Source organism: Dipodomys ordii, unplaced genomic scaffold, assembly GCF_000151885.1.
Source record: "Dipodomys ordii isolate 6190 unplaced genomic scaffold, Dord_2.0 Scaffold42, whole genome shotgun sequence".
Lineage (NCBI taxonomy): Eukaryota > Metazoa > Chordata > Mammalia > Rodentia > Heteromyidae > Dipodomys > Dipodomys ordii.
Window position 1 is genome coordinate 1,012,717 of NW_012267258.1, and position 25,979 is coordinate 1,038,695.

Genomic DNA, 25,979 nt, shown 5'->3' on the forward strand with positions numbered 1-25,979 from the left:
TTACCTAGGAGGCTGTATGCCAGTAGATGATTAGTATAGACTGTGCAGGCTAAATATCCATGTTCCTGTGTTAAGTTCCCCAATAAAGAGCAGACTGCTGGGTAAGGAGAGAAGGGACAACTTCAGTTCCACCCTCTTGCATCACCCCCTCCAATCTGGAGACTGGTCGCTGCCATTAAGGAACACTCCATCCTGTTACTTTCCTATATTGTCCCTTCCCTTCCTCTCCACCACCTCCCAGCCCACAGAAACCAACAGACTCAATAAAAGTTCAGAGTCCTTTTGTGGCCACTCTCAAGCCTAATCTGATTGTCACAAGGTTCCTGGGTGATTAGATTGGCCCATATCATTCCACCTTCAGCCCTTCTTCAATCTTGGAGTCCTAAAGGTAAATAGAGGCATACCTCTCCTTCACCTGGCAGGTACTGGCGATTCACCAGGAAAACCCTATGAGCTGTGGAACTTCTTTTCTGGCCACTTATGATTTTTATTTTTAGTGACATGCTTGGCATAGGTCAGCAAAGATTTAGTATCTTCTAATTTGTGCTGATCTGGAGAAGGGTGAGCAAAGTTGGGTTGGTTTTAGGTAACTTCAGCTTACTATTTTAGGTAAACATAAAAATGAACCTAGGTATGATGGGGTGGAAATTTGATAGACTGGCTGTTGAAATAACTTTCAGTGCATCTTTCTTGGAAGATAAACCGCAGTACTGCAACTTGGGCCTTGGGGAAAAGCCCAAGTGTCTTGAAGGTGTGTAATTAAGGGAGAAAGTGAAAACCTCCCAGCATTCTGTAATCAAAAGGGTCCAATGTGGCAAGAGAGCTTGGGAGAGAATGATTTGCTCTTCTGTTCACGGTATGACTTGAGGACCTGTGAGATAAGTGCTGTGCTTGATAAAGTGAAGAGAGAGCCTTTCTCAGAGAGAAAGCACAGCCATTTGACTAGCAGCCTTTCCCATTGGGAACTTGAAATTGACCTGTCTCTTCCTCATCATCCCCTCAGTCAAGTTCCATGCTCCTGTACCCTTCACCTATCCTTATCTTCTCTCTTTCTTTCTCTCCCTTTTCTTTCTTCCTTCCTGCCTTCCTTCCTGCCTTCCTGCCTGCCTGCCTGCCTTCCTTCCTTTCTTCCTTCCTTCTTTCCTTCTTTCCTTGTATTGATATTGAGGCTTAAACTCAGGAGCCTAATGCTCTCCCTTAGCTTTTTCACTCAAGCTTGGTGCTCTGCCACTTGAGTTACACTTCCATTTCTGGGGGGGCGGGTTTGATCATTATTTGGAAATAAGAGTCTCAGAGTTTCCTGCTTGGGCTGGCTTTGTACCACAATCCTCAGATCTCAGCTTCTTGAGTAGCTAGGATTTCCAGTGTAGGCTACCAATGCTTTTGAAAGAGACCTGTGATTGAGCTGTAGTATGATTAACTTGATCAAACATTGCTGTGGTGATGGTGGTAACAGCCTGCTTCCTGGCTGCCACGTCTGTCTGTCTCTCCAGAAGGTGAACAACTCATTTAATAAACAGGAAGAAACTTTGTCACAAGGAAGTCACCTGGCTAAGCAAGGGTTTGTTCTGGGTGGCTGACCCAAACTTTCATTTAAGCTAGCCTGGGACTTCCTCGTTTGGGCATCTTTAAGCATTTGAATTCCTGAGTGAGAAGTGGAGGTCAGATATCAGCAAGGGTGTCTAGGAACAGAGTGGGAACAGAACAGCCCTGTCCCAGGCTGAGGAGAGGGCCATCTCCATGGGACTTCCAAGGGGGAGCTAAGAGTGTGGTAAATCTGGAGACTGGTTCTACGTGTCACCAGCAAAACCACCTAACCAGGCTAGCCTCACTCAGAAAATGAGAATTCTGGAAACATGGAGGAGAGACAAGAATGACACGCCAATGTGTAACAGCAGAAAATCCCTTCATTCAAAATCTTGTAGTATGCGCAGTCAGAGCATTGTTAGGGAAGCCAGTGCTAAACATTTCCCCTCTCTGGGCTCATTCCATTTTTACAAAATGTTTATGGAAAACCTGCTATGTACCAGACATATGCTAGACATTGGAAATTTTTTTATTTTATTTTTTTTGTCGGTCGTGGGGCCTGAACTCTGGGCCTGGGTGCTGTCCTTCAGCTCTTTAGCTGAAGGTGAGTGCTCTACCACTTGAGCCACAGTGCCACTTCCAGCTTTTTTTTTTTCTGCTTATGTGGTGCTGTAGAATTGAACCCAAGGCTTCATGTATGCAAGACAAGCACTCTACCACTAAGCTACCTTCCCAGCCCAAGGAAATGATTTTTTTTTAAAGGGAGAAATAGTATAGCCTTTCATGTCTAGGAGTTCTCTGGACACAAGCCAAGCTGTGATAAGAATCAAGTTCAAGTGAAAACAGGAGGCCCAGGCTGACCTAAGGGGCTTAGAGCCCTATATTTTATCCTTAGCAGCACACAACAAACAAACACATTTTTAAAAATCCAAGAGGCTAAGAGAACAAGGAGCCAGGAAGGTTAATTCTTCTAGGAAATTTAAGAAGGCTTTCTGTAAGAGACTAGATTATAAATAGGGGCTGGTGGTTCACATCTATAATCCTAGCTACTCTGGAGGCTGAGATTTGAGGATTGCTGTTCAAAGCCAGCTGGAGAAGGACAACTGGTTTGACACATTGTAAAATGATTTTGCACTGGGGCTGGGAAGGTGGCTCAGTGGTAGAGCGCTTGCCTTGCATGCATGAGGCCCTGGGTTTGATTCCTCAGCACCACATAAGCAAAAAGAAAAAAGCCAGAAGTGGTGCTGTGGCTCCAGTGGTAGAGCGCTAGCCTTGAGCTGAAGAGCTGAGGGACAGCACCCAGGCCCAGAGTTCAGGCCCCACGACCAGACCCCCCCAAAAAAATGATTTTGCACTAATAGGTTGTAATCTGTGGTTGGGCAAGACCCTTGGGCTCTGTTCCTTAACACCAGTGAGAAAGAATATAGTCATACTCTGGCCAGTGGGACCTGGTAAACAGTGTCTGTTTATCCAATCTGAGATCATTTCAGCATGGACAGTCTGGAGTTGCAGGCCTAAGGGTGGCTAGAGGGAAAAGACTGGAACAAATGCTCAGTGGAAGCCAGAGGGGAATGTCCAGAGGCCAGGCTGGGTGGGTACCCATCACTTCCCCAAAGTGAGGAAGATGTGCAGAATGTTCTGGAGGATCCTGCAAAGCCCTGAAGTTGACCAGAAAGGGCTGTTCCTTTCCAGCCCTTGCTAATCATACTGGGAATTATCTCCTACACAGAAAGCAGGAATCCTTAATCCCAAAGCTGTATGGTTTTTGTTGGATTGGATCTTTTCCAAGGGACATGTCCCTGTTGTACTAGAGAATGAGGGAGTCCCTTACTGCCAAGCCTAATCACAGGTATCTTGTTTCATTTCAGGATGTGGTTAGTTCCTCAAGGAACTAACCTAAGGATCCAGAGAAAAACCTTCAGGCAGCCAGGTTGGATTGAGAGAACAGATGCCTGGGAAGAGCTCCATTTAACCCTAGGTCTTTCTTCCAGGAAAAATAAAAGAAGCAAAGACCATCTCTATTGTATGAGCCACAGGCAGTGCCTAAGGAGTAACCTGGATGATTTCCATGAGGAAGGCATTCCTAGAGGAGGTGAGTCTGGAGCTATTATCACTAGCTATAATATTACCATGCTTTTGTCTCTAGCTGGGGTCTCTTACTTGGAGTTGGAAGATAAACAGAAAGTAACAGGAAAAATGTAGCCTGCAGAGTAGTCAACACAGGTCTGTAGCCCTATATCTGGGGCTGGTAGTTCCAGAGTTGAAGTTCTAGCTAAAGAGAACCCATCAAAGCTGGGTAGCAGTGTCTCATACCTATAATCCTAACCAAGATTTGAGGATCATGGTTTAAAGCCAGCCTGTGCAGGAAAGTCCATGAGACTCTTAGCTCTAATTAACCACCAAAAAGCTGGAAGTAAAGATGTGGCTCAAGGGGTAGAGTGCCAGACTTGAGTGAAAAAGCTAACATACACACACACACACAAAGAGAACCTGTTAGCCAGGCACCTGTGGCTCACTCCTGTAATCCTAAACTACGCAGGAGTCTGAGATCTGAAGATCATGGTTCGAAGCCAGTCAAGCAGGAAAATTCACAAGGCTCTTATCTCTAATAAACTACTTTTTTTAAAAAAAGCCAGAAATAGAGCTGTGGTTCAAGTGGTAGAATGCTAGCCTTGAGCAAAAAAACTCAGGGACAATGCTCATGCCCTAGTTCAAGTCCAGGACCAGCACAATAAAACCCTTTGTCCTTTGTGCTGGTCCAGCATAGTTCAGTCACCTCGGATAAGAAGTCTCCATTTTTCTACCTTGAAACCTTCACAATCCTACAGGGAACTTTTGTTAGCTTAGCACTTAGGTCTATGCTATTGTTCTGTTTTCATTTATTAACTTTTGAATAGACAAGGCAGACAGGGCCCAAAGTACCAAAGAATGTTCAATAAAAGGTTTTTTTGTGTTTTTTTTTTGCCGGGCACCTGTAGCTCATGCCTATAATCCTAGCTACTAAGGAGATCTGAGGATCACAGTTTAAAGCCAGCCTGGGCAGGAAAGTCCTTGAGACTCTTATCTCCAATAAACCACCAGAAAACGGTAAGTGGCACTGTGGTTCAAGTGGTAGAACACCTCCCTTAAGCTGAAGAGCTCAGGGTCAGCACCCAGGCTCAGAGTTCAAGACCCATGGCCTACCAAAATAAAACAAAAAGCAAAAAAGGTCTTTTTCCTGCTCCTTTGTCCTGGGACAGGTGCTACCTGGACTCTATATTCCAACATCTTGTTCTCTAGCAAGACCTTTAAATCCTCTGGGGAAAGGAATGGACTCTCCCACCCCTGTGTCCCACCTAGCCCATCTCTTGAGGGAACTTTTAATACCACATGCCTCCTCTGTCATCAGCATTGCTGCTATTTGGGGTCAGATCCCCAGGGCCCTCCTAGCTGATCACCCCGCTGCCAAGCAGCTCCCCTGGGTTTGACATGCCCCACCAGCTGTCATGTTCTTCCTGGAATGCTGGGCTTCTAACCCATCCTTGATTGTTCCTCCTATCTTAGATCAAGGGCAAAGTCCTGAACACAATGCACAAAGGCTTCAACCACTTCTCCACGTCTGCCTTCTGCTGCTCCGGTGTGATTTCATCCTCCCACCACCCCCATGGCTCAAGGTCATCTAATTGACCATGCTATTTCCCACCCCTGGACCTTTCCTTGTGCTCTTTTCTCTGCCTGAAGTGTGCTCTCCTCACCCAGTCAATTCCTATGCATGTTGGTACTTAGCCAAATGTTTCCCCCTTGTAGGATTTCCTGAACTTTTGATTTACTAAGTTTTCTGCACCCATCTTCCTTCAGTACCCAAGAGTACCTATCTCATGCTGCCTTCTTTTTGTTGTTGGTTTGATGATTTTTGTTGTTGTGTCTGTACTGGGGCTTGAACTCAAGGCCTAAGCACTGTCTCTTAGCTTTTTCACTCAAAGCTGGTACTCTCCCACTTGAGCCACACATCCATTGCCAGCTTATTTCTGGTTAAGAGTCACAGGGATTTGTCTTCCCAGGCTGGCTTTAAACCAAGATCCTTTAATCTCAGCTTCTTGAGTAGCTAAGATCATAGGTGTGAGCCACTGAGCCTGGCCTGATTGAATTTTTGATGATGCTACTGATTCTGGTAGGAACCCCTGTCTCCCTCAGTCCAGAGTGAGCCCTGTGCCTCTGCTGAGATCATGGTGACCACATATTCCCCAGATGCAAATGACTCCTGACACCAGGCTTCCCCACAGACAGGAGATTGTAGGTTTAAATAACAGAATTAAATAGCTCAATCTGTGTCACTTTTGCAAAACATGCGAAGGCTAGGAAGTGTCGCCTTGGCTAAGGACCAGGTACGCCAAGATCATTGCTGGGAAGCTGTGCGGGGAATTGTCAATTATAACAACAGACAGGCTTGATATCATTTAGTAAATGACAGGTCCTCTGACCACTATTCTGCCTACATTATCTGACCTAATCCTCTGCACAATCCTGTGAGTTAGTTACCTCCACTTTATAGATGAGGAAATTGTGGCTTAAAGGGAATTAAGTAAAGCACTCATCCAGTGGTCACACATGGCTAATGATTTTTGAGATAACCAATGGTTTTTGACACCTTACCATGCACAGAAACTGCCAAACTTTTTCTATGATTTTTTAAAACTCAATCCTTTGGTCAACCTTAGGAGGTAAATGCTACTATTAGAAGGGGCAGCTGGGCACTTGTAATCCTAGTTACTCAGGAGGCTGAGACTGGAGGATCACAAGTTTGAAGGCAGCCTGTGTGAAAAAGCTCATGAGACGCTCATCTCCAATTAAAAGCCAGAGATGGAATTATAGTTCAAGTGGTAGAATAACAGCCTTAAGTGAAAAAGCCAAGAGACAGCACTCAGGCTCTGAGTTTAAAGCCCCAGTACTGGTACAAAAATAAAGGGGCAGGCTGGGATGGTGGCTCAGTGGTAGAGTGCTTGCCTGAAGCCCTGGGTTCAATTCCTCAGTACTGTGTAAACAGAAAAAGCTAGAAGTGGCACAGTGGCTCAAGTGGTAGAGTGCTTGCCTTGAGCAAAGGACAGTACCCAGGCTCTGAGTTCAAGCTTCAGGATTGGCAATTTAAAAAAAAAGTATGTATGTGTGTGTGTGAGAGAGAGAGAGAGAAAGTATGCTGGGATGTAGCTCAGTGTCCTGGGTTCCATCCCCAGAACCAAAAAAGAGAAGACAAAAATAAAAATAAAGGGTCTGGGAATGTGGCCTAGTGGTAGAGTGCTTGCCTATCATGCATGAATCCCCGGGTTCAATTCCTCAGTTCCACATACACAGAAAAAATCAGAAGTGGCTCTACGGCTCAAGTGATAGAGTACTAGCCTTGAGCTGAAGAGCTGAGGGACAGCGCCCAGGCCCATAACTGACATACATACATACATACACACATACACACATACATACATACATACATACATAAAATAAAAGGGAGAGGGCAGAGCTAGTCAGAGCATTAATGTTACTGCTCAACCAATGACCCATACTGTTCCAGCACTCCCCACACAAGCCTTTGCCAACATTCGTCTTCTGCACTGTTGGACACATGTGCCTGGGGTAGAGGCTGGAGAGACCATTTCTGGTCCTGCCTGGGAGATGGAGTCATGGCATCTTAGACTTCAAAACTTGCTACAGATGAGAGGATAAGAAGAATACAGTTGTCTCCTGGACAACATGACTTTGAAATTTTTGGGCCCACTCAAATGTATTATTTTGGAAGTGAATTTTCAATAATTTAAAAACACTGACAACTGGGCACTGGAAGCTCAAGCTTGTCATTCCTAGCTACTCAGGAGGCTAAGATCTAAGGATCACAGGTTGAAGCCAGCCCAGGTAAGAAAGTCCTTAAGACTCTTTCCTCCAATTGACACAGAAAGCTGGTAATGGAGGTGTGTGGCTTAAGTGGTAGAGCACCAGCCAAGTGGTAGAGCAGAAAAGCCAAAAGGGAATGTAAGGATCTGATTTTAAGCCCTAGTACTGACACAAAAACAAAACAAAAACACCTGACAGATGAACTTAAGAATATTGAGGGGAAAATAGATATATCATGAATACATTATGTAGATCAAATATCACTTACTATGAGAAAATATGTGCACATCTGTTATGAAAAATTAAACTTTATCAGAATTTATGCACATAAACACAGAGTATATATGGTAACACTTGATGTTAGGGAGTAATGTTGCAAGTTGAAAGATGCTATTTGATCATATCTGGGGCCTAGGGTGACACTCTTGATAGTGTGTGATTAGCACATACAAGGCCTTGTTTTCAATCTCCAGCAAAAAATAAAATGAAATAAATCATAACTGCCTACAGTCCATTAATACATAATGCCCTGTAATCATTCTTGCCCCCTCTCCTGTTGCTATCATGGTGAGCCTGAGTGTTGTGTGTTGTGTGTCCCCTTAAAATATGGCATGATAGGGGCTAGGAAGGTGGCTCAGTGGTAGAGTGCTTGCCTTACACTCATGTAGCTCTGGGTTAAATTCCTCAGCACCACGTAAGCAAAAAAAGAGCTGGAAGTGGTGCTGTAGCTCAAGTGGTAGAGCACTCGCCTTGAGCTGAAGAGCTGAGGGACAGTGCCCAGGCCCAGAGTTCAGACCCCATGACTGACAGAAAAAAAAAAATATGGCATGACACTGTCTCCACATGAGGAAGTTGTTCTTCCAGAAAATTGAGTTGTCACATTCTTTTTTTTTTTGTTAATAGTGGGGCTTGAACTCTGGGCCTGGGCGCTGTCCCTCAGCTCTTCAGCTCAAGGCGAGTGCTCTACTGCTTGAGCCACAGTGCCACTTCCAGTTTTCTGGTGGGTTATTGGAGATAAGAGTCTCATGGCCTTTCCCACCCTAGCTGGCTTTGAATGTGATCCTCAGATCTCACCCTCCTGAATAGCCAGGTTTACAGGCATGAGCCACCAGCCCGGCCATCACATTCATTCTTTCCCTAGAGATGACCCACAGTCTATCGGTTAAAAGTATATTCCTTTGCTAACAAATTTTTCAATCACTTCCACTACATTTTGCATCTTGCCTGAATTCTTCTCTGGCTGGATGCAGACACTGAGCTAGATGAAGTTGTGCTGTCTTTCCAGTAATAAAGAGTGGATACTGGCGGGTGGGGGTGGGGGGAGGTAGGATTGTCCTCCCTACCTGTGTCTGGGTCTGGTACATGCCTGTTGTGTCTGTATCACACACACTTTTCTACTGCTTAAACTCTAACTGCTTCCTTTTCCTCACCCAATAGTATCTTCAGGGAGCTTGGCTAGGCATGGCCAAGCCTTTAGGTTTCTTCTAGGTGCTGCCCCTAGTTGTCTACAGGGTTTTTAAGTGCCAGGGGCTTCCTTCTCTGACCCAGTTCTCAATTGGATCTCTAGCCCTGCTTTTTCTCTACTAGGTGCTGTTTGGATTGACTGTTCATTCTGCCCCAGTAGCCTGCAGGGTTGGGCTTGTTTGTCTTTTGTTAGAAAGACATTCAAATGTTCCCAGAATATGGACAGGTTTTATCTGCCCCCTCCCCCGCCCCTCCCCAGGCTTCTCCTTCTCTCTTCCTGCTTCTCCTTTCTCCCCCTCTCTCCCTTACCTCTTTACCTCTTTCTCTGTCCCTCTTACTCTCCTCTTCTCTCCTCCCTTCCCCTTCTCTCCCCTCCTCCCTCTTCTCCTCTCCTCTTCTAAGTGGAACAGGACTAGACTTCTCCCTCTAGACCCCCACTTTGGACAAAACTTATTCCAAAAATGGCCTTTTAACCTTCCTTCCTTTTTTGCTGGATTCCTGTCTGATCTTTTCAAGGACTTCTCTTTATGCTTTTGCACATTCAATTAGATGAATATCACACACACACACACACACACACACACACACACACACACACACACCATGTCATGTGGAATACCCAGAAAGATATGACAAGTACACTGGACAAAGTAGAGGCAGGGGTCAGAAAGAGTATCTGGGCACTGAAGAAGGTTCATGCCTGTAATCCTAGCTACTCAGGAGGCTAGAACCTGAGGATTGTGGTTTGAAGCCAGCCTGGACAGGAAAGCCTGTGAGACTCTTATCTCCAGTTTAGCGCGCGCGCACACACACACACACACACACACACACACACACACACAGACCAGAAATGGAGCTATTGCTCAAGTGGTAGAAAGCTAGCTCTTGAACAAAACAGCTTAGGAACAACACCAGACCCTATGTTCAAACTTCAGAACTGGCACAGGAGAAAAAAAAAAAAGGAAAAGGAACACTGGGCCTTGGGAACAATGGAAAGACACTTTGAAAGTGCCACTCTGACAGACCTGGCCCATGGGCCAGGGACCCAGGCTTAATGTTTCAATTAAATGAAACTTGTGATTGTCTCTCCAGAAGAGACATTGTCTCTCCCCAGACAATGATGGGATTTGAGATTTAGTATCATTGGGTTATTTATTCTCACAGGCTCACTCCTGAGTTGCATTCTTTGTAATATGGCAAAAAAAAAAAACTTATAAAATGCCAGTTTAAGAAGTCTGGTCTTTACCTGATCTTTACCACAATGTCTCTATATGGTCTGAGGTTCCCTATGTCCAGGTCTTCATGTCCCTCTTACAGGCTCCTGACCCACAGAAGTGAAGCCAGTTGTTTCTGCCTACTCAGGACATTCTGGTTGATGCCCATTCTTGCTGCTTTAGACAGGTCCCTTTGTCTGTCCCCCCTTTCCTAGCACCAGCCATGCAGTTTTCTTATCCACCCTACAAGACTAGTTTGTCAGCTAATAGAAAAAAAAAGTAGTTTCTGGCACTGGTGGGATTATGCCTATAATTCTAGCTGCTCAGGAGACTGAGATCTGAGGATCATGGTTTGAAGCCAGCCCATCCAGAAAAATCTGTGAGACTCTTATCTCCAATTGACCACCAAAAAAGCCAGAAGTGGAGCTGTGCCTCAAGTTGGTAGAGTGCTAGCTTTGACCAGTCTGTGAGTTCCCAGGCCCTGACTTTAAGCCCCAGGACAGGCAAAAAAGAAAAGAAAAAAGTGGCTTCTGGTATATGGAGATCTTTTCCACATTTAAATTTCCACAAAGGTCTAATAGGTCCTCTCTTGTTTTCTGAGGAATTAAACTCCTCTTTTTTGGAAAACTCTCCTTTCTGCCCAGTTTCTGCTTTAATTCTCAAACAGACATAGCTGAAACCAAGGGGAAGTCTTTTACTTTCAGACATTTTTTTGTGCTGCTGATCAAAGTCCATGCTGCATCTCTCTTCTCTCATTCTCTAAGCTGTCAGAAAGCAAAGCAAGTTCTCCCTCATTTGGGAGATCCCCTTAAATTGCTTCCACTGCCCTTGGCTTCTGTGGGCTCAAACAGAAGGGGAAAAAATGTCCTATTTGATTGTGCAGTCTGTTTGTTTTGCGCTTACATGTTGAGTGAAACAGGGCTTACCTAGTCCATTTGAAAGCCCTATGGAAAACCTGTGGTTACTGACTTGGCTTAACAGACAAGGAACAATAAAAAGACAAGGAAATGCTACCTCCATGATACCTATATTGTAGCCAACTCCACCACGATGACACTGGGACAGCAACCATAAGATCTGCACCATCTTGTTATCTCCTAGGGGAAATTATAACCTGTGGCTAAAAGGTCTGAGAGTATCCTAGATCAATATGCTTGTTTATAGGAGTCATTTTTACTATTGGTCTCTCAAGAATTATATGAAGACTTCATTTGCCCTTGAAATTCCAGAAAACAATTAAGTAGTTATCATCCAACTTCCTTTTTCTTTCTTTTCTTTCGCCAGTCCTGGGGCCTGAATTCAGGCCCTGGGCACTTTCACTGAACTTTTTTTTTTTTTTTTTGCTCCAAACTACTGTGCTACCACTTGAGTCACAGCTGTGTTTCCAGCCTTTTTGGTAGTTGATTGGAGATAAGAGTCTAATGGACTTTCTTGCCCAGGTTAAGCTTTGAATAATAATTGAATAATAATCCTCAAATCTCAACCTCCTGAGTAGCTAGGATTATAGGTGTAAGCCACCAGTGCCCCACCATTTTTCATTTTTGAACTCAATTTTCATGTTTGCTCAGATCTTGGCATGCATAAACCAAAACTCTGTGTGTGTGTGTGTGTGTGTGTGTGTGTGTGTGTGTGTGTGTGTGTGTGTGTGTGTGTGTATGTGTGAGATTAGGATATACCTTTAATTATTTTATAGTTAATATGAAAATTGGGTATCAAAGTAAAAAGTGATCTTTTGTGGGTCATGAGTAGGTTTTTGTTTTGTTTTGTCAGTTGAGGGGCTTGAACTCAGAACGTGGTGCTCACTGTCCCTGACCTCTTTTTGCTCAAGGCTAGCACTCTATCACTTTGAGCCACAGCTCCACTTCTGGGTTTTGTTTTTTCAGTTGAGACTATTATTGTGATTGTTGTATAAGACAAATACAGTCCAGGCCTAGTTCATAGTTCATGATTGTAATAATAGTCACTGGTTTTCTTCTGATTGTAACAGAAAAGTAAAACTCTGGCCTAGGGGGGGTGAAGCTTAAGATATAGTACAAGGCCCTGGGTTCTGACCCAGCAGGATAGATAGTTAGATAGAGAGACAGATAGACTGATAATATACATAGATGGATAGATAGATGATAGATAGATAGATAGATAGATAGATAGATAGATAGATAGATAGATAGATAGATAGATAGATAGATAGATGTAATAACTTCTAACTCCCAAACCAATCTCTAAAATTAAGTTAAACTCTGGATGCCAGTCTCCCTACCTACTTGGCCTAAGGGACAAGATGATCTGGTGCTGAGAAGCTAGAGACTCATATTTTGATATCTTTCAGGTTTGGCCTTCAGTCAGAGATTCTAGAACTGAACTGCTCTTAGTTCCTCTCTTCTATACATTCATCACATTAGAAATTTACTGAGGCTAGGTACCTTGGCTTATTTATCTTTGAACCCCACCCTCTCTTTCACACCTTCTTTAGAAACCCCTGTGAAAGTTTGTGGTATTAAACTGAAACACTAAAATAAAATTTCACAGCTACAACATGAAGAGGAAACTTCAGAAAGTCACTCAGCATAATGCAGACTCTTCTCCATCAAGCTTTCTCGCATCTACCCCTTTCCCACTCAGGCTGGGTGAGCAGACATAAGTCCAGGGCAACCTTCTAGCAGTCCACACTGGAGCCACAACACAGAACCTGAATTCCTATAGGAAACAGTGTCCACAGAACTCTCATTTTAAAGGCAGGTCAATTGTTTCAAATAAATGTCTTGGCAGCTCAGGGAAGACCTAAGTTAAACAAGCATTCTGATGATTCTCAGTCCGTAATAGCCAGGCCTGGGGAGATTCTAGCCCCTTCCCCACCCCCATTGGACTCAATAAATACTTGGATGCCCAATGTGGATATTACCATCTGAGCAGCCTTACTCTATGATGACTCTCTGCTTGAGCTTAACTTACTTTCACTTCATTTTGTTGTCTGGATGTGATAGATACTTGATTAACGTTGACTGAAAGACTGAAGCCTCCCTTGTTGCCTATTCCAATCTTCATTTCTGGTTTTCTGGTGGTCAATTGGAGATAAGGGTATCAAGGACTTACCTGCATGGGCTGGTTTTGAACCATGATCTTCAGATCTCGGCCTCCTAAGTAGGATCATAGGTGTGAGCCACCGGCACCCCCGGCTATAAGTGTTTCTTACATACACACAATATATACAACATGCTAAATATGATTGTGTTATCAATGGAGCTTCTAAGTAACATCAGGATATTAGTAAAGTTTTGGAAGAGTCAGTTACATTTTCAACTCTGTAGGAAGTTGACACCTCTAACCCTTGCATTGTTCAAGAGTCAACTGTATTTACAAAATGTTAACTCTTTTTTTTTAATTAATTTTATTGTTACTACTAATATGTTGTAGAGAGGGCCTACCATTTCATAAATCAGGTAATGAGTACATTTTTGTTTTTGGACAATGCCACCCCTTCCTTTAGTTTTCCCCAATAGCCCCTTCCCATCCCTAACACAGTTACATAGGTCATTGTCCACATTGTATACTGAGTAGCATGATTGCATTTGTTCATCCTTCCCCCCTCTCCCTTTATATGTCCCCTTTTTATCTACTAGAATTAAAAAAAGAAAAAAGCAAAAACAAATGTCACCACCACCAACATGATAACCAAAAAAAAAAACAAAAAACCCCAACCAACAACACCAGTGTTTCCATTTCCTGGAGTTTGTTTCAATAAATAGTAAAATATGTTGACTCTTTTCACATAATTTCAATGATTCTTACTGTAACCCACAAGTGTCCAAGCCTTAGGGCAGGAAAGAAGCACTGAGTCCAGTTTCCTCAATTTACAAAGGAAGGGGATTTAAACTCTCGCTTTGGGAGGGTGAGGAGACCATTCAGGACAAAGCCTGAGTGTGAGCCCCTAACCAACTCCCTATTCTGGTTTAGCTCATATCTCTCTCTTTCTCTCTCTCTTTCTCTCTCTCTCTCTCTTTCTATCTCTCTCTTTCTGTCTCTCTTTTCTTCCCTTCTTAGGCACAGGTCTCAAAGTGTGGCTGCCACCATATCTCAAACTATTTTCTGGGTGCATCCCAGGGCTTGGAGCTGACGCTGCTGGGTTGACGGTTTGTTGTGAAGGATGAGGCTCCTTCGTAGACGCCACATGCCCCTGCGCCTGGCCATGGTGGGAAGTGCCTTCATGTTCTTCCTCTTCATTCGGCAAAAGGATGTCAGCAGCAAGGAGCAGGCTACAGAAAAACCATGGCTGAAGTCCCTGGTAGGTCAGAAGGATCATGTCCTAGACCTCATGCTTGGAGCTGTGAACAACTTTAGAGATTCAATGCCTAAGCTGCAGATTGGGGCCCCAGAGCCCCAGCAGCCTGTGCTCTCCACAAACCAGTCCTGCCTCCCTGGATTCTATACACATGCTGAACTGAAGCCCTTTTGGGAGAGGCCACCACAAGATCCCAATAGTCCTGGAGCAGATGGGTATGCATTTAAGAAGAGCAAGTGGACCCCTCTGGAGATTCAAGAAAAGGAAGATGGCTATAAGAAGCACTGTTTCAATGCTTTTGCCAGTGACCGCATCTCCCTGCAGAGGTCCCTGGGTCCGGACACCCGGCCTCCTGAGTAAGTAGCACCTCAGGCCTAGGAGTTAGGGGAAGTCAAGGTATTCCCAAAGGTGTAGCCACAAGCCAAGTGCCAGGAACTAAGTTGAAGGATATTTGTGAACATAGGCAAGATTTCCTTTCAGTTTCTCTTGTTGATCAAATGCCCTGATCCTAGGGCTGGTGCTGAGGACTGTTATGGTCAGGGCCAGAGGTCAACAGAAACCTGGGAGAGAGAAACACAGTCAGAGGTGACCGGATGGAGAAGGAGCTCAAGGCTTGGGACAAGGATCTGATGCAGGGGCATATGTCTGCTGTGGATTTAGTGTGCTTTGCCCTCTTCCTCAAAGTGTGGGCTCTGATTCTGAGTGGATGGGAGATTGATGTTTCCTGGGCACAGCCAGGATTTTGAAGATCACAAGGCCATGAAGTCACTCCAGAACTTTTTTATTTTATTTTTTTTATTATGAAAATACTGTACAGAGGGGTTACAATTACATGGGCAAGATAATGAGTACATTTCTTATCAAGCATTGTAGCCTCCTCCTTTGTTTCCCCTTCCCATCCCCACTTCCCCCCCCCCCGCCCTCCCACCCAAACCTCCTCCTCCCCCCACCAAAGTTGTAAAGTTCATTTTCGATATAATGATTTATACGTCTCATTGTTGCAATGGGTCCACCTGAGAATTTTAATTAATTAATTACTTTTGCCAGTACCAGGGCCTGTGGCTTACTCAGCTTGCTTGCTTGGTTGATACTCTACCACTTGAGCCATATCTCTAGCATCACTCCAACCTTTATCTGAAGCTGTTTTCTACTTTCAGCTTTAGGCAGGAACATCACAGCCTAGATCTTTGAGCTGTCCCCACCCACTTCACTCTAATGGGACAACAGCTGTGTCACCTGTCCCCAGGTTACAGATTTTGTGTCTTCCCTGCTGCATGTTTTTCAGCTTAAGAATTAGACCCTTTTTGTCCTTTTGCCACAGGAGAACTCTTCATCCACAAAGTCATGACGACTCTTGTTCCTCCTCCTCCTCCTCTTCCTCTTCCTCCTCCTTGTTCTCCTCATGGGGCACCAGTAGCTCACACCTGTAATCCTAGCTATTCAGGATGCTGAGATATGAGGATTGCGCTTCACAACAAGCCAGGCAAGAAAATCTATGAGAATCTCATCTCCAACTAACCATCAAAAAGCTGGAAGGGGAGCTGTGGCTCAAGTGGTAAAGCCTTAGACTTGAGTACAAAGCTTAAGGACAGCATCCAAGCCCTGAGTTCAAGCACCAGGACTGACAAAAACAAAACAAAACCAAAAAGATAATCTTGTAGCCAGGCTGGCCTCAAATTCATGCTCCTCCTGCCTCTCCCTCATGAGTGGTAGGATTACAGTCATAAGCCATAAAAACTGGCTTTTTAAAATGCATGTTTTTTTTTTAGAGATGTGAGTCTGGGATTCCTCAAGGTTGGACCAACTATTGTCCCCATTGACCAAGAGCCAGACGCAGTCATTGGTAGCTCCTGAACAAGGGCATTGGCCTGGAGCAGCCAGCAAAGGAGATTAGCAAACCACATGGAGAATCCATGAGAAATCTCCCTGACCAGTCTCATCTTAATCTCTCTGTGAGAGGATATGAGAGGTGCTAAGTCACATGATTCCTTGAAATCTGGGCCCCATCCCTCCACCCCAAGATGCAGTGTCTAAGTGGCAGCATGGCCATATGCCACACAGAATGGTCCCTGGAGTGGATGAGGATAGAGACAAGGTCACAGGAAGTTGACTGTGATAGCAGAATCATCTTACAGGGAGTTAGTGAGATAATGGATGGGAGAGGACCTGAAAATGGCCAGCTGTGAAGGGAAGAGCCTCTTCCTGACATTGAGTGGAAATTGTAGTCACTTTTCTCAGATGTCAATTTTGCCCTTTATTACTTACTCCTCTGGGGCCTCCAGATTGGATCACACTTGATGCAGTGAATATGTTACAGAGGGAGAGCCACCTCTGCCTGGGAACTCCTCATTTGATAGCAGGGAGCAAATGAGGCAGGCAGGCAGTAGGGGAGCCTGAGCATCACTGCTGGGGTGTAGAGGCTGCTCTGGGAGTTGGCGAGGGGAAGCGGGGAGGATTGGAATAGGTTGGCTGGTACAGGAGCTCAACCAGGATGGTGGGGAGCAAAGGACAAGGGAGTACTGCTCCCACTACAACAGAAAATGATGGTTCCAAAGCATGAGGATGGTTTGGGGGTACATTTCAGGAAGAGCTTTCCCTATTTCTGGAACACCCAGGGACCTAGAGATCTATGTCCATACTTTCATCCTTCCAGGTGTGTGGACCAGAAGTTCCGTCGCTGTCCTCCTCTGCCCACCACCAGCGTCATCATTGTGTTCCACAATGAGGCCTGGTCCACTCTGCTACGAACCGTGTACAGCGTCCTGCACACCAGTCCCGCCATCTTCCTGAAGGAGATCATCCTGGTGGATGACGCCAGCACAGAGGGTGAGGCTGGAGGGACTCTGGGAGTAGGGGGGAATCTCAGGGTACTCTGAGAAGGAAAGCAGGTCTACCTGGCATCTGATGTATCCCAAGGGCCAGAAGGAAAAAGAAGGTAGGCAGGCGTGGGGTACAGTGGGGTAGAAAACTCAGAGAGCTTTGCCATCCAAGTTTTCCTAAGAGCTGCTAGGCCCAACTCAGAAATAATCTCGAGAAGCCAGGGCTAGGCAAGGGATAAGCCTGCCCTCATTTCTTGCCTTCTAGATCACTCTTCTTCTCTTCCATGTTGGAAGTTCTGTGGCTACAGATGTTACTCTGTGAGTGAGGTTATTCACCAACACCTATCACAACCTCGAATCAATTCTACCAACATCTCCTAAGTGCCTGGTATGACCTAGGCTTCAGGTGTGCCACGATATGCCATGACAAATAGATGTTTCCCTGAAAGGATTAATGACCCTCCTAGGTACAGCTAGAACATGCCTTTAGCAGGTGTCACAAGGACGTAAACTGCAGAGTCCAGCACCAGAAGTCCAAATCTCAGCTCTGATTCTTCTCGTTTTTATGACCTTGGGCAAGCAGTTAGCCTCTCTGAAGTTCAGTTTCCTTTTCTAAAAATGAAGACAGTTGTCTCCTTCATCTGCCAGATGAGGGGGCTGCGGAAGGTGATAAACGGGGTAGAGATCCATCAGCACTAGTGTCACTGCATTCATTGTGTGGGAGCAGTAGGTGGTGGGAGTAGGTAGCCAGGGAGGGCTCTTTTGGCCTGGTTGGCTGGGTTGGTCCATAGTAGAGGCTGGATTAGAGCTGGGCTGGAATGAAGAGTATGCAGGGACACAGGCATCCTAGGAAGAATCTCAGCAGACTCATCATAGAGATCTGAATGCGCTCATTAGAAAGATATGGTATAGCTTTGACTTAGCTTTGAAATGGTAGGAAATGAGTCTGAAAGAGGGCTGAATTGACATTCATGCTAGGCTTAGGACATGAGGAGGCACTTGAAAGTGTCTAAGCTAAGAATGGACTTGGTTAGAGAGTCAGCTTTGGATGAGGGCACTTGGCAGGAAGAGAGGCAGAGGACCAACAGTCTGGAAAGCTGGTCTTAGAACCATGAAATGCCCAATAAAGTGATGGCCAGAAAAGGGCTGGGGGACAGACATAGATGGATGGAACATCTGTTGCTGGGCCTTCCTCCCAGGTGGCACAAGGGCTTTTATGCTCCCATATAGAGGCTAGGAAGCAATTCCACCTCCAGTGTCTGTCCTGGGCCATTCTAGTATAGCAGCTGCCTCTCCTTATGACCCCTAGCTTCCAACTGACTGTTGGGTTGGGGGGATTCTGGGAGAGGAGCAGGGCATCTGAAGGTGAAGGAGGGACTGAGTGAGTATACTATTGAGACCATTTCTCCAAGGAGCTCACATTTTCCCTGGGAAAGGAAGACACTTGGAAGCACTTTTAAAAAGTACAGACAAGGGGCGGAAGGTGACTCAGTGGCAGAGTGCTTGCCTTGCATGCCTGAGGCCCTGGGTTTGATTCCTCAGTACCACATAAGCAGAAAAAGATGCAAGTGGCGCTGTGTCTCAAGGGGTAGTGCTAGCCTTGGGCTGAAGAGCTGAGGGACAGCACCCAGACCCAGAGTTCAAGCCCTACGACTGACCCCCCCCCAAAAAAAGGACAGACAAGCTAGATGCTGGTGGCTCGCGCCTGTAATCCTAGCTACTCAGAAAGCTAAGATCTGAGGATCTTGTTTTAAAGCCAGCCTAGTCAGGAAAGTTTGTGACTCTTATCTCCAACTAACCACCAAATAGCCAGAAGTGGAGGTGTGGCCAAAGTGATAGAGTGCTAGCTTTGAGCAAAAAAGCTCAGGGACAGAGCCCAGACCCAGAGTTCAAGTCCCAGGACCAGCACATAAGAGAGAGACAGAGAGAGCGAGAGAGAGACAGAGACAGAAGAAGGGAGAGGAGGGAGGGAGAAAGGGAGAGGAAGAAAAGAATAGAAGAATGAAAGGGGGCTGGGAATGTGGCTCAGTGGTAGAACGCTTGCCTTGCATGCATGAGGCCCTGGGTTTGATTCCTCAGCACCACATAAGCAAAAAGTAAAAGGCCGGAAGTGGCACTGTGGCTCAAGTGGTAGAGTGCTAGCCTTGAGCTGAAGAGCTGAGGGACAGTGCCCAGGCCCAGAGTCCAGGCCCCACGACCGGAACCCCCCCCCAAAAAAAAAGAATGAAAGGGAAGGATGGAGAGAAAGAGAAAGGGAGGGAGGGAAGGATCGAAGACTCTATCTTCCTCTCCCTTTTGTAAGGTATAATTTTCAGAGCACATTTTGCATATACTTCCATTTCCAGGGAGTGGGTGCACTCTAAAATATATGCCTCTACCTGAGAATTTGCAGACTCTAGAGATGCTTTGAGCACTGTTTAGTTCAGTGGAGAAAGGATAAAACCCCTCAGATCCATGGTCAGAAATCTCTGTAGTCCACCGCCGCCGGATAAAATTTCCTACACATTTGACCATGATCAGATTAACTGGCTCCCATTACACACACAAACAAGGGCCGTGTCTCTCTGAAATACAATGTCCCCTGCTCTCTGTTCTCCCAGCAGCAGTGCTGTGACCTTCAGTATATGACCATTTGATACAGGGGAATAGAAACACAGTGCTAGGCTAGGAAAGTTTTTCTTCCCCACCACAAATCAGAACCAGGGCCCAGACTTCACTCCTGATTGTCCTGTCTTTTTGTAGCTCTTTTTTTTTAGTTGAAAAGAAAGCACATAATTTCAGATAATAGTAAGTGTTCTGAAGAAATTGCCTCAGAGGGAAGAAAGAACAGGAAGCAAGGTACTAAGCTAGTGAATAACCGGAGAGCGCTGTAAGCAGAGTAGCCAGGGAAAGCCACTCTGAGTGTTCTCACAAGGGATCAGCCAGTGCAAAGACCCCGAAGAATGACTTATTAATGAACCAGAAAGAAAGCTGGCACAACTGGAAAGAAGTAGACAAAGAAACAGAAAGGACGCTGGCACAAATGAGTTTAGAAAGGTGAGCAAGAGTGAATCATAAGACCTTTGTAAGCAATGGCCTGTGCCTAGATTTTAAACGTGTGTGTGTGTGTGTGTGTGTGTGTGTGTGTGTGTAAAAAAACATCCACCCATCTTTTCTTTTCTTTCTTTATGGTACTGGAGCTTGAAATCCAGGACTTGCTCTTTCCTTCTGCTTTCTTACTCACTGCTGGTGCTCTACCACTTGAGCCATGCCTCTACTTTTCACTTTTTGCGGGTTAATTTGGAAGTAAGTCTCTATTTGTCTGCCTGGGCTAGCTTCAAACCATAATTCTCACTAGCACCCAGCTTGAACTTGTCTTTAAGTACCTCTTTTTATTTTATTTTATTTTTTTGTGAACACACTGTACAGAGGGGTTACAATTACATGGGCAGGATAATGCGTACATTTCTTACCAAGCATTGCAGTCTCCTCCTTTGTTTACCCTTCACATCCCTTCCCAGCCTCCCCCCACACACACCAACGTTGTAAAGCTCATTTTCGACATGACAACTTGTACTTCTCATTGTTGCAACAGGTCCACCTGTATCCTTAAACGACTTGTTTTTCCCCATCTCCTCTACAAGTTATATTGACATCAAATATAGTGAAAGCAGGGGTTATACTGTGGGGGAGGGACATACAAAGCAACAAAGAGATAATCTTATAAATGCGTTAGAAACAAATGCATGAAAGAAAAAAAACATTAAAATACATATCTAAGGGTTCATTTTCCTAACATCACATTATCTGACCTTTTCCACTTGACTCATACATATACTAGATATTGCAAATAAGGGAAACCAGGGGACCTATGTTTCTTTGGGCCTGGCTTACTTCACTTAATATAATTTTTTCCAAGTTTTTCCATTTCCTAACAAATGGGGCAATGCGGTATGGAGGTTCCTCAAAAGACTTCACATAGAGCTCCCCTATGACCCAGCAATCCCACTTTTGGGCATTTACAAACAAGACCACACTAAAGCTACCAGCACAACTATGTTTATTGCAGCATTATTTACTATAGCTAAGATATGGAACCAGCCCAGATGCCCCTCAGTAGATGAATAGATCAAGAAAATGTGGTATATATACACAATGGAATTCTATGCCTCCATCAGAAAGAATGACATTGCCCCATTTGTTAGGAAATGGAAAAACTTTAAGTACCTCTTTAACACACTGTTACTGAAATTATATGATGTAGAGGCAGGCATGGTGGTAAGTGCCAGTAAATCCCAGCACTTAGGAGGCCGAAGCTGGAAACTTGTAAACTTGCAACCAGCCTGAGCTATTTAGTGAAATTCAGTTTCAACAAAACAAAACACAATGGGGTGTGATGATTCACACATGTAATCCCAGCTACTCAGGAGCCAGATACTGAGAGGATCACAGTTTGAAGCCAGTCCAGGCAAAAAAAATTCTCTAGACCTCATCTCAACAAATAAACTGAGCCATGGTAGTACATATCTCGGGTCCAGCTGTCAGGGAAAACTAAGAGGATTGCAATTTGAGGCTGGTTCCAGGCAAAAACATGGGACCCTACCTAAAAAAAATAACTGAAAACAAAAAAAGAACTGTGGATGTGGCTCAAGTGGTAGAGCACCTGCCTAGTAAGGCTCTGAGTTCCAACTGCAGTACTGCCATGAGAGAGAGAGGGAAAGCAAGGAGAGAAGAGGGGAGGACAGGAGGGTTGAGAAGAGTAGGAGAAAGAAGAATGAATGTAAGGAATTATCAGATTTATAATTTCAGAGATAACTCTGGGGCGAGGGATGTGGCTCAGTAGTAGAGGGCATGCCCAGGATGCATGAAGTCCTTGCTTCAATCTTCAGCACCAGAAAAAAAAGAAAGTGACCTTTGCTGCTCCCTGTAGCTGCCAGGGTGTAGAACAGAGCTCAGAAACGAGTTGCACTTTCTGGTTAGAGTGGCAAGGTGGAGAGAGAACTGGCAGTGCTGGCTGATGAGCAGATGGTGGAGTGATATGGAGAGAGCCTGGGGGAGGTATCGGGTTCTAGTAATCATCCACATGATCCACGTGACCAAGGAGAAAGACCTGAGAGCCTCCTGTACATGAATGCATCCCCTCTCCCTCCCTACTTCTCTTTCTTCTCTTCTTCCTCCTACTCCTCTTTCTAGTCCTTCCTCTCTTCTCCCCACCCCCACAATAAGGTTGCTTTTTTTCTATTTTTCCTTCCTTTCTTATCTCACTGTGTAGCCAAGACGGGACTCCCATTTATGATTCTCCTGCTTTTGGCCTCTTAAGTGCTGGGAGTACCCAACTGCACATGGTCTTTTAAACCCTGAGACTGAATGAAGTGTATACAATGGAGTGTTGAAGCCAAATCAAAAAGTGGTTATCTAACTGGGCCCCAGTGGCTCATGCCTTTAATGCTAGCTGTTCATTAAGCTGAGACCTGGGGGAATCATGATTCAAAACAAACCTGGATGGAAAAGTCTGGAAGACTCTATCATCAATTAACTAGCAAAATGCTGGACTGGAGGCTTGGCCCACGTGGTAGAATACCACTTGAGCTGTAAGGCTGTAGCCCTGAGTTCAAGCCCCAGTACCAACAAAAGAAATAAGTGAATGAATAAATGAATGAGTAAATAAATAATCATCTGAAGGATAAGAGAATATGAGTGGGCTGGCCTGTCTCCTTGCTCAGCCGTGATACTCTCTTTTGTGGGTCGCATGTCTGGGGGTCCAAGGGAAGGGCAAGTGGCGTTACTTAGGGGACTTGTCTGACTCCTGTAGAAGGGCCTGGGGTCTGGGGCTGGAGCTTCAAGTCCTCAGGTCCAGTGGCCACCTGAGACTGGGAGGAAAGTTTGGGAGAACTTTGTAGAACTCAGAGCTTTGTAGAGCACCCCCACCATGGTTACAGCTCAAAGCTTTTCAGTCTCTTGCCACAAAACCCTCTTCCTGTGATGCTTCATCAGTGGGTTAGCTCCACTGTTGTGAGCTTCCTGTCAGCAAAGCTAAGCAAGTTCTCAGGGGAACCCAAGCTCCTGCTTGCTTGCTTGCTTGCGTGGGTTCCTCCCTCCCTCCTGTCAGAGTAGCACTTGGGGCTGCAGTTGGGTAGTGAGTCTGAGCTCTTTGATGACGCACACAGATCCCTGGCCAGCCTCAGGCAGTCACTCAGCGGATGTTTGCTGAGTGACAGCTTGGCTGAAACTGTCACATGAAGCTTTAGGAGGTCCTGGCCTGAGAGGCAAGATGCCACATTCCTGGAATAAGATGTAGCCCCTTCTCAGATGATTGCCTGAACGCTTCCATCCACATGAGACTATGTCAGCTCCAGCACCTGTATCCAGAAGAATTGAAAAAGAAAGCAGTTGATATTCCAAATTATAGTTTTCTTCTCCAGTGGCTCTACCTTCCTAGCAGTGACCAAAACAACAGCTCAGCCAAAGTCCTTTTTTCCTCTCTCCTCCTGGGGTCTCACACATGGGAAAGTGGCAAGGCCTCAGATGGGGTGGCGGGGAAGTTGCAGAGGAGCCACCTGGAAACCCCTGCACATTAAGTCCTGGCTGAGCAACCTCCTGTTCCTAGAGGGGCAGGGAGAACCCACTAGACACAGAGTGGTTAGCACCCTGTCGCCATAATAGCTGTGACCCTGGACTCATGCATGGCTCTAGGTCTTAGTTTTCATCTTTTATCTTGGGATCAGTACTTCCTAGTCTCTAGAGCTGTAAGCTTCTTAGAGAAGATTCAAGAAGAAAATAAATAGCAAAGCACCTAGTTGAGTGACTGGCATAGAGTTGGGGTCAAGTGTTTGGTTGCAGTAAATGTGTATGTGTGTGTGTGAGAGAGAGAGAGAGGGAGAGGGAGAGAGGGAGAGGGAGAGGGAGAGAGTGAGAGGGAGGGATCAATGGCAACCAACTGAATTGTTCCAGGATCTGTGGTTTGTAAAGCACTGTTTTCAGGGCAAGACACAAGGCTGAGTTCATTATCTTAGACAGGACACCTGTAATTGTCCTCATTCTCCCCGACCTCTGAAACTATCAGCGACTTCCTTCTGCATTGTCAAGAACAGAACAGCAGCACAGATAAGCCAAAAGAACACTTAACGAAACTTAAGTAAGATAGATATAATATAAAATGCACTTTAAGATGGATTCCTTCAGAATAGAGCAATTTTGTGATGCCCTGAGGATTTCAGGTGGAATCCAAAGCCATTACAGAACTCTATTAGTCACATTAGCCAAGAAAGTCCACTCTGAGTGTTCTCCAGCAAGGGAACCACCCAATCAAAGGCCCCGAGGCTTGGTGTACATCACCATTTGTTCCAGGGTTGGCCTTGCACCAAGGTGATGCATTCCACAGGACAAATGATCACCTTGGCTGTACTCGCCATTCTACCCTGCTCCCTAGCTCTGCGTCTGGCCCCTGGAGAACACTTGGGACACAGTTCCTTTTCACTTTGTTTTCTTTTTTTCTTTTTGTCAGTTGTGGCACTTGAACTCAGAGCCTGGGTGCTGTTCCTGCTCAAGACTAGCACTCTACAACTTTCAGGCACAGCTCCACGTTTTTTGTTTTTGTTGTTTTGGTTTTTTGGTGGTTAATTGGAGATGAGTCTTACAGATTTTCTTGCCTGTGCTGGCTTTGAATTGTGATCCTCAGATCTCAGCCCCCCCCCCCAAGTCAGGCATAAGCCACTGGTGCCTGGCCTCTTTTTACTTTGTGTGTGTGTGTGTGTGTGTGTGTGTGTGTGTGTGTGTGTTCCAGTCCTCTTTTTACTTTGTGTGTGTGTGTGTGTGTGTGTCCAGTCCTCTTTTTACTTTGTGTGTGTGTGTGTGTATGTGTGTGTTCCAGTACTGAGGCTTGAACTCAGGGCTCAGGGCCTGAGTGTACTGTCCATGAGCTCTTGTGTTCAAGGCTAACAATCTACCACTTAAGCCACAATTCTCATTCCGGCCTTTTTGGAGGTTGATTGGAGTGAAGAGGTTTTTCTTTGTTGTTGCTTTTTATGTACTGCATGAAGTTATTTCTTTTTTTCTTTCATTTTTTTCTCCTTGTCACTTTAGTTGATTTTAGACCCCGTGTCTTGCATATATATTTATCTGAATTGGGGAAGGGAAAGGGGAACAACAAAATTTTTTTTGGTGAGACAAACGGCAAAGGGCAAACCAATGCAACAGCGATACTCACAAGACAACATGTTGGAAATGACCTTTACAACCTGAGAGGGGGTAGTTAGGAGGAGGGAAAGTGGGAGAAAAATGAGGGAGGGGGTAACAATGTCCGGCAGGAAATGTACTCAGCCTTACCTATGTCACTGTAACCCCTCTGTATGCCACATTAACAATAAAATCAATTTTTTTTAAAAGGCTCATAGAGTTTCTTGCTAGGGCTAGCTTTGAACTGAGATCCTCAGATCTCAGCCTCCTGATTAGCTAGAATTATAGGGTGTGAGCTACTGGTATCTGACTTTTTTTTTTAATGGGAGGGGAGATAGTATCTATGTGGGTATGTGGTAAGGAAGTACTCTACCACTGAGCTATGATCCAGCCACTTTTTAAAATGTACTTTAAATCTGTTTAGCTTGTTATTTTTTAATCCCTTAAAAAGTTCCATATGGGAGAGGGGGGACCAAGATGGCGACGGAGCAGTAGGGAAACGCCACAGCTCTCTCCAACCAAAAAGAGAGTTCGAGTTCCAACGCTTAATCTCCCCAAGAGACCGACAACAACAAAAAGACGAACACTCAGAGAAAAACCAGAGGTGAGAAATAACAAAAAAAGAAAGAGAAGAAAAGAATTTCAGAACAGAGAAGAGCGAAGACC

At 45.1% G+C, this 25,979-nt stretch overlaps 1 protein-coding gene across 1 annotated transcript in view; it reads left to right on the plus strand.

Annotated features, from left to right (window-relative positions):
* Galnt6 (polypeptide N-acetylgalactosaminyltransferase 6) overlaps window positions 1-25,979 on the plus strand; it is a 50,443-nt gene that overhangs the window by 4,963 nt on the left and 19,501 nt on the right. Inside the window, exons 2-4 of the mRNA XM_013018777.1 lie at window positions 3,396-3,619; window positions 14,103-14,696; window positions 16,994-17,166. Of these exons, the coding sequence (XP_012874231.1) occupies window positions 14,206-14,696; window positions 16,994-17,166 (664 nt within the window). The 5' untranslated portion in view covers window positions 3,396-3,619; window positions 14,103-14,205. The remainder of the gene's footprint in view (window positions 1-3,395; window positions 3,620-14,102; window positions 14,697-16,993; window positions 17,167-25,979) is intronic.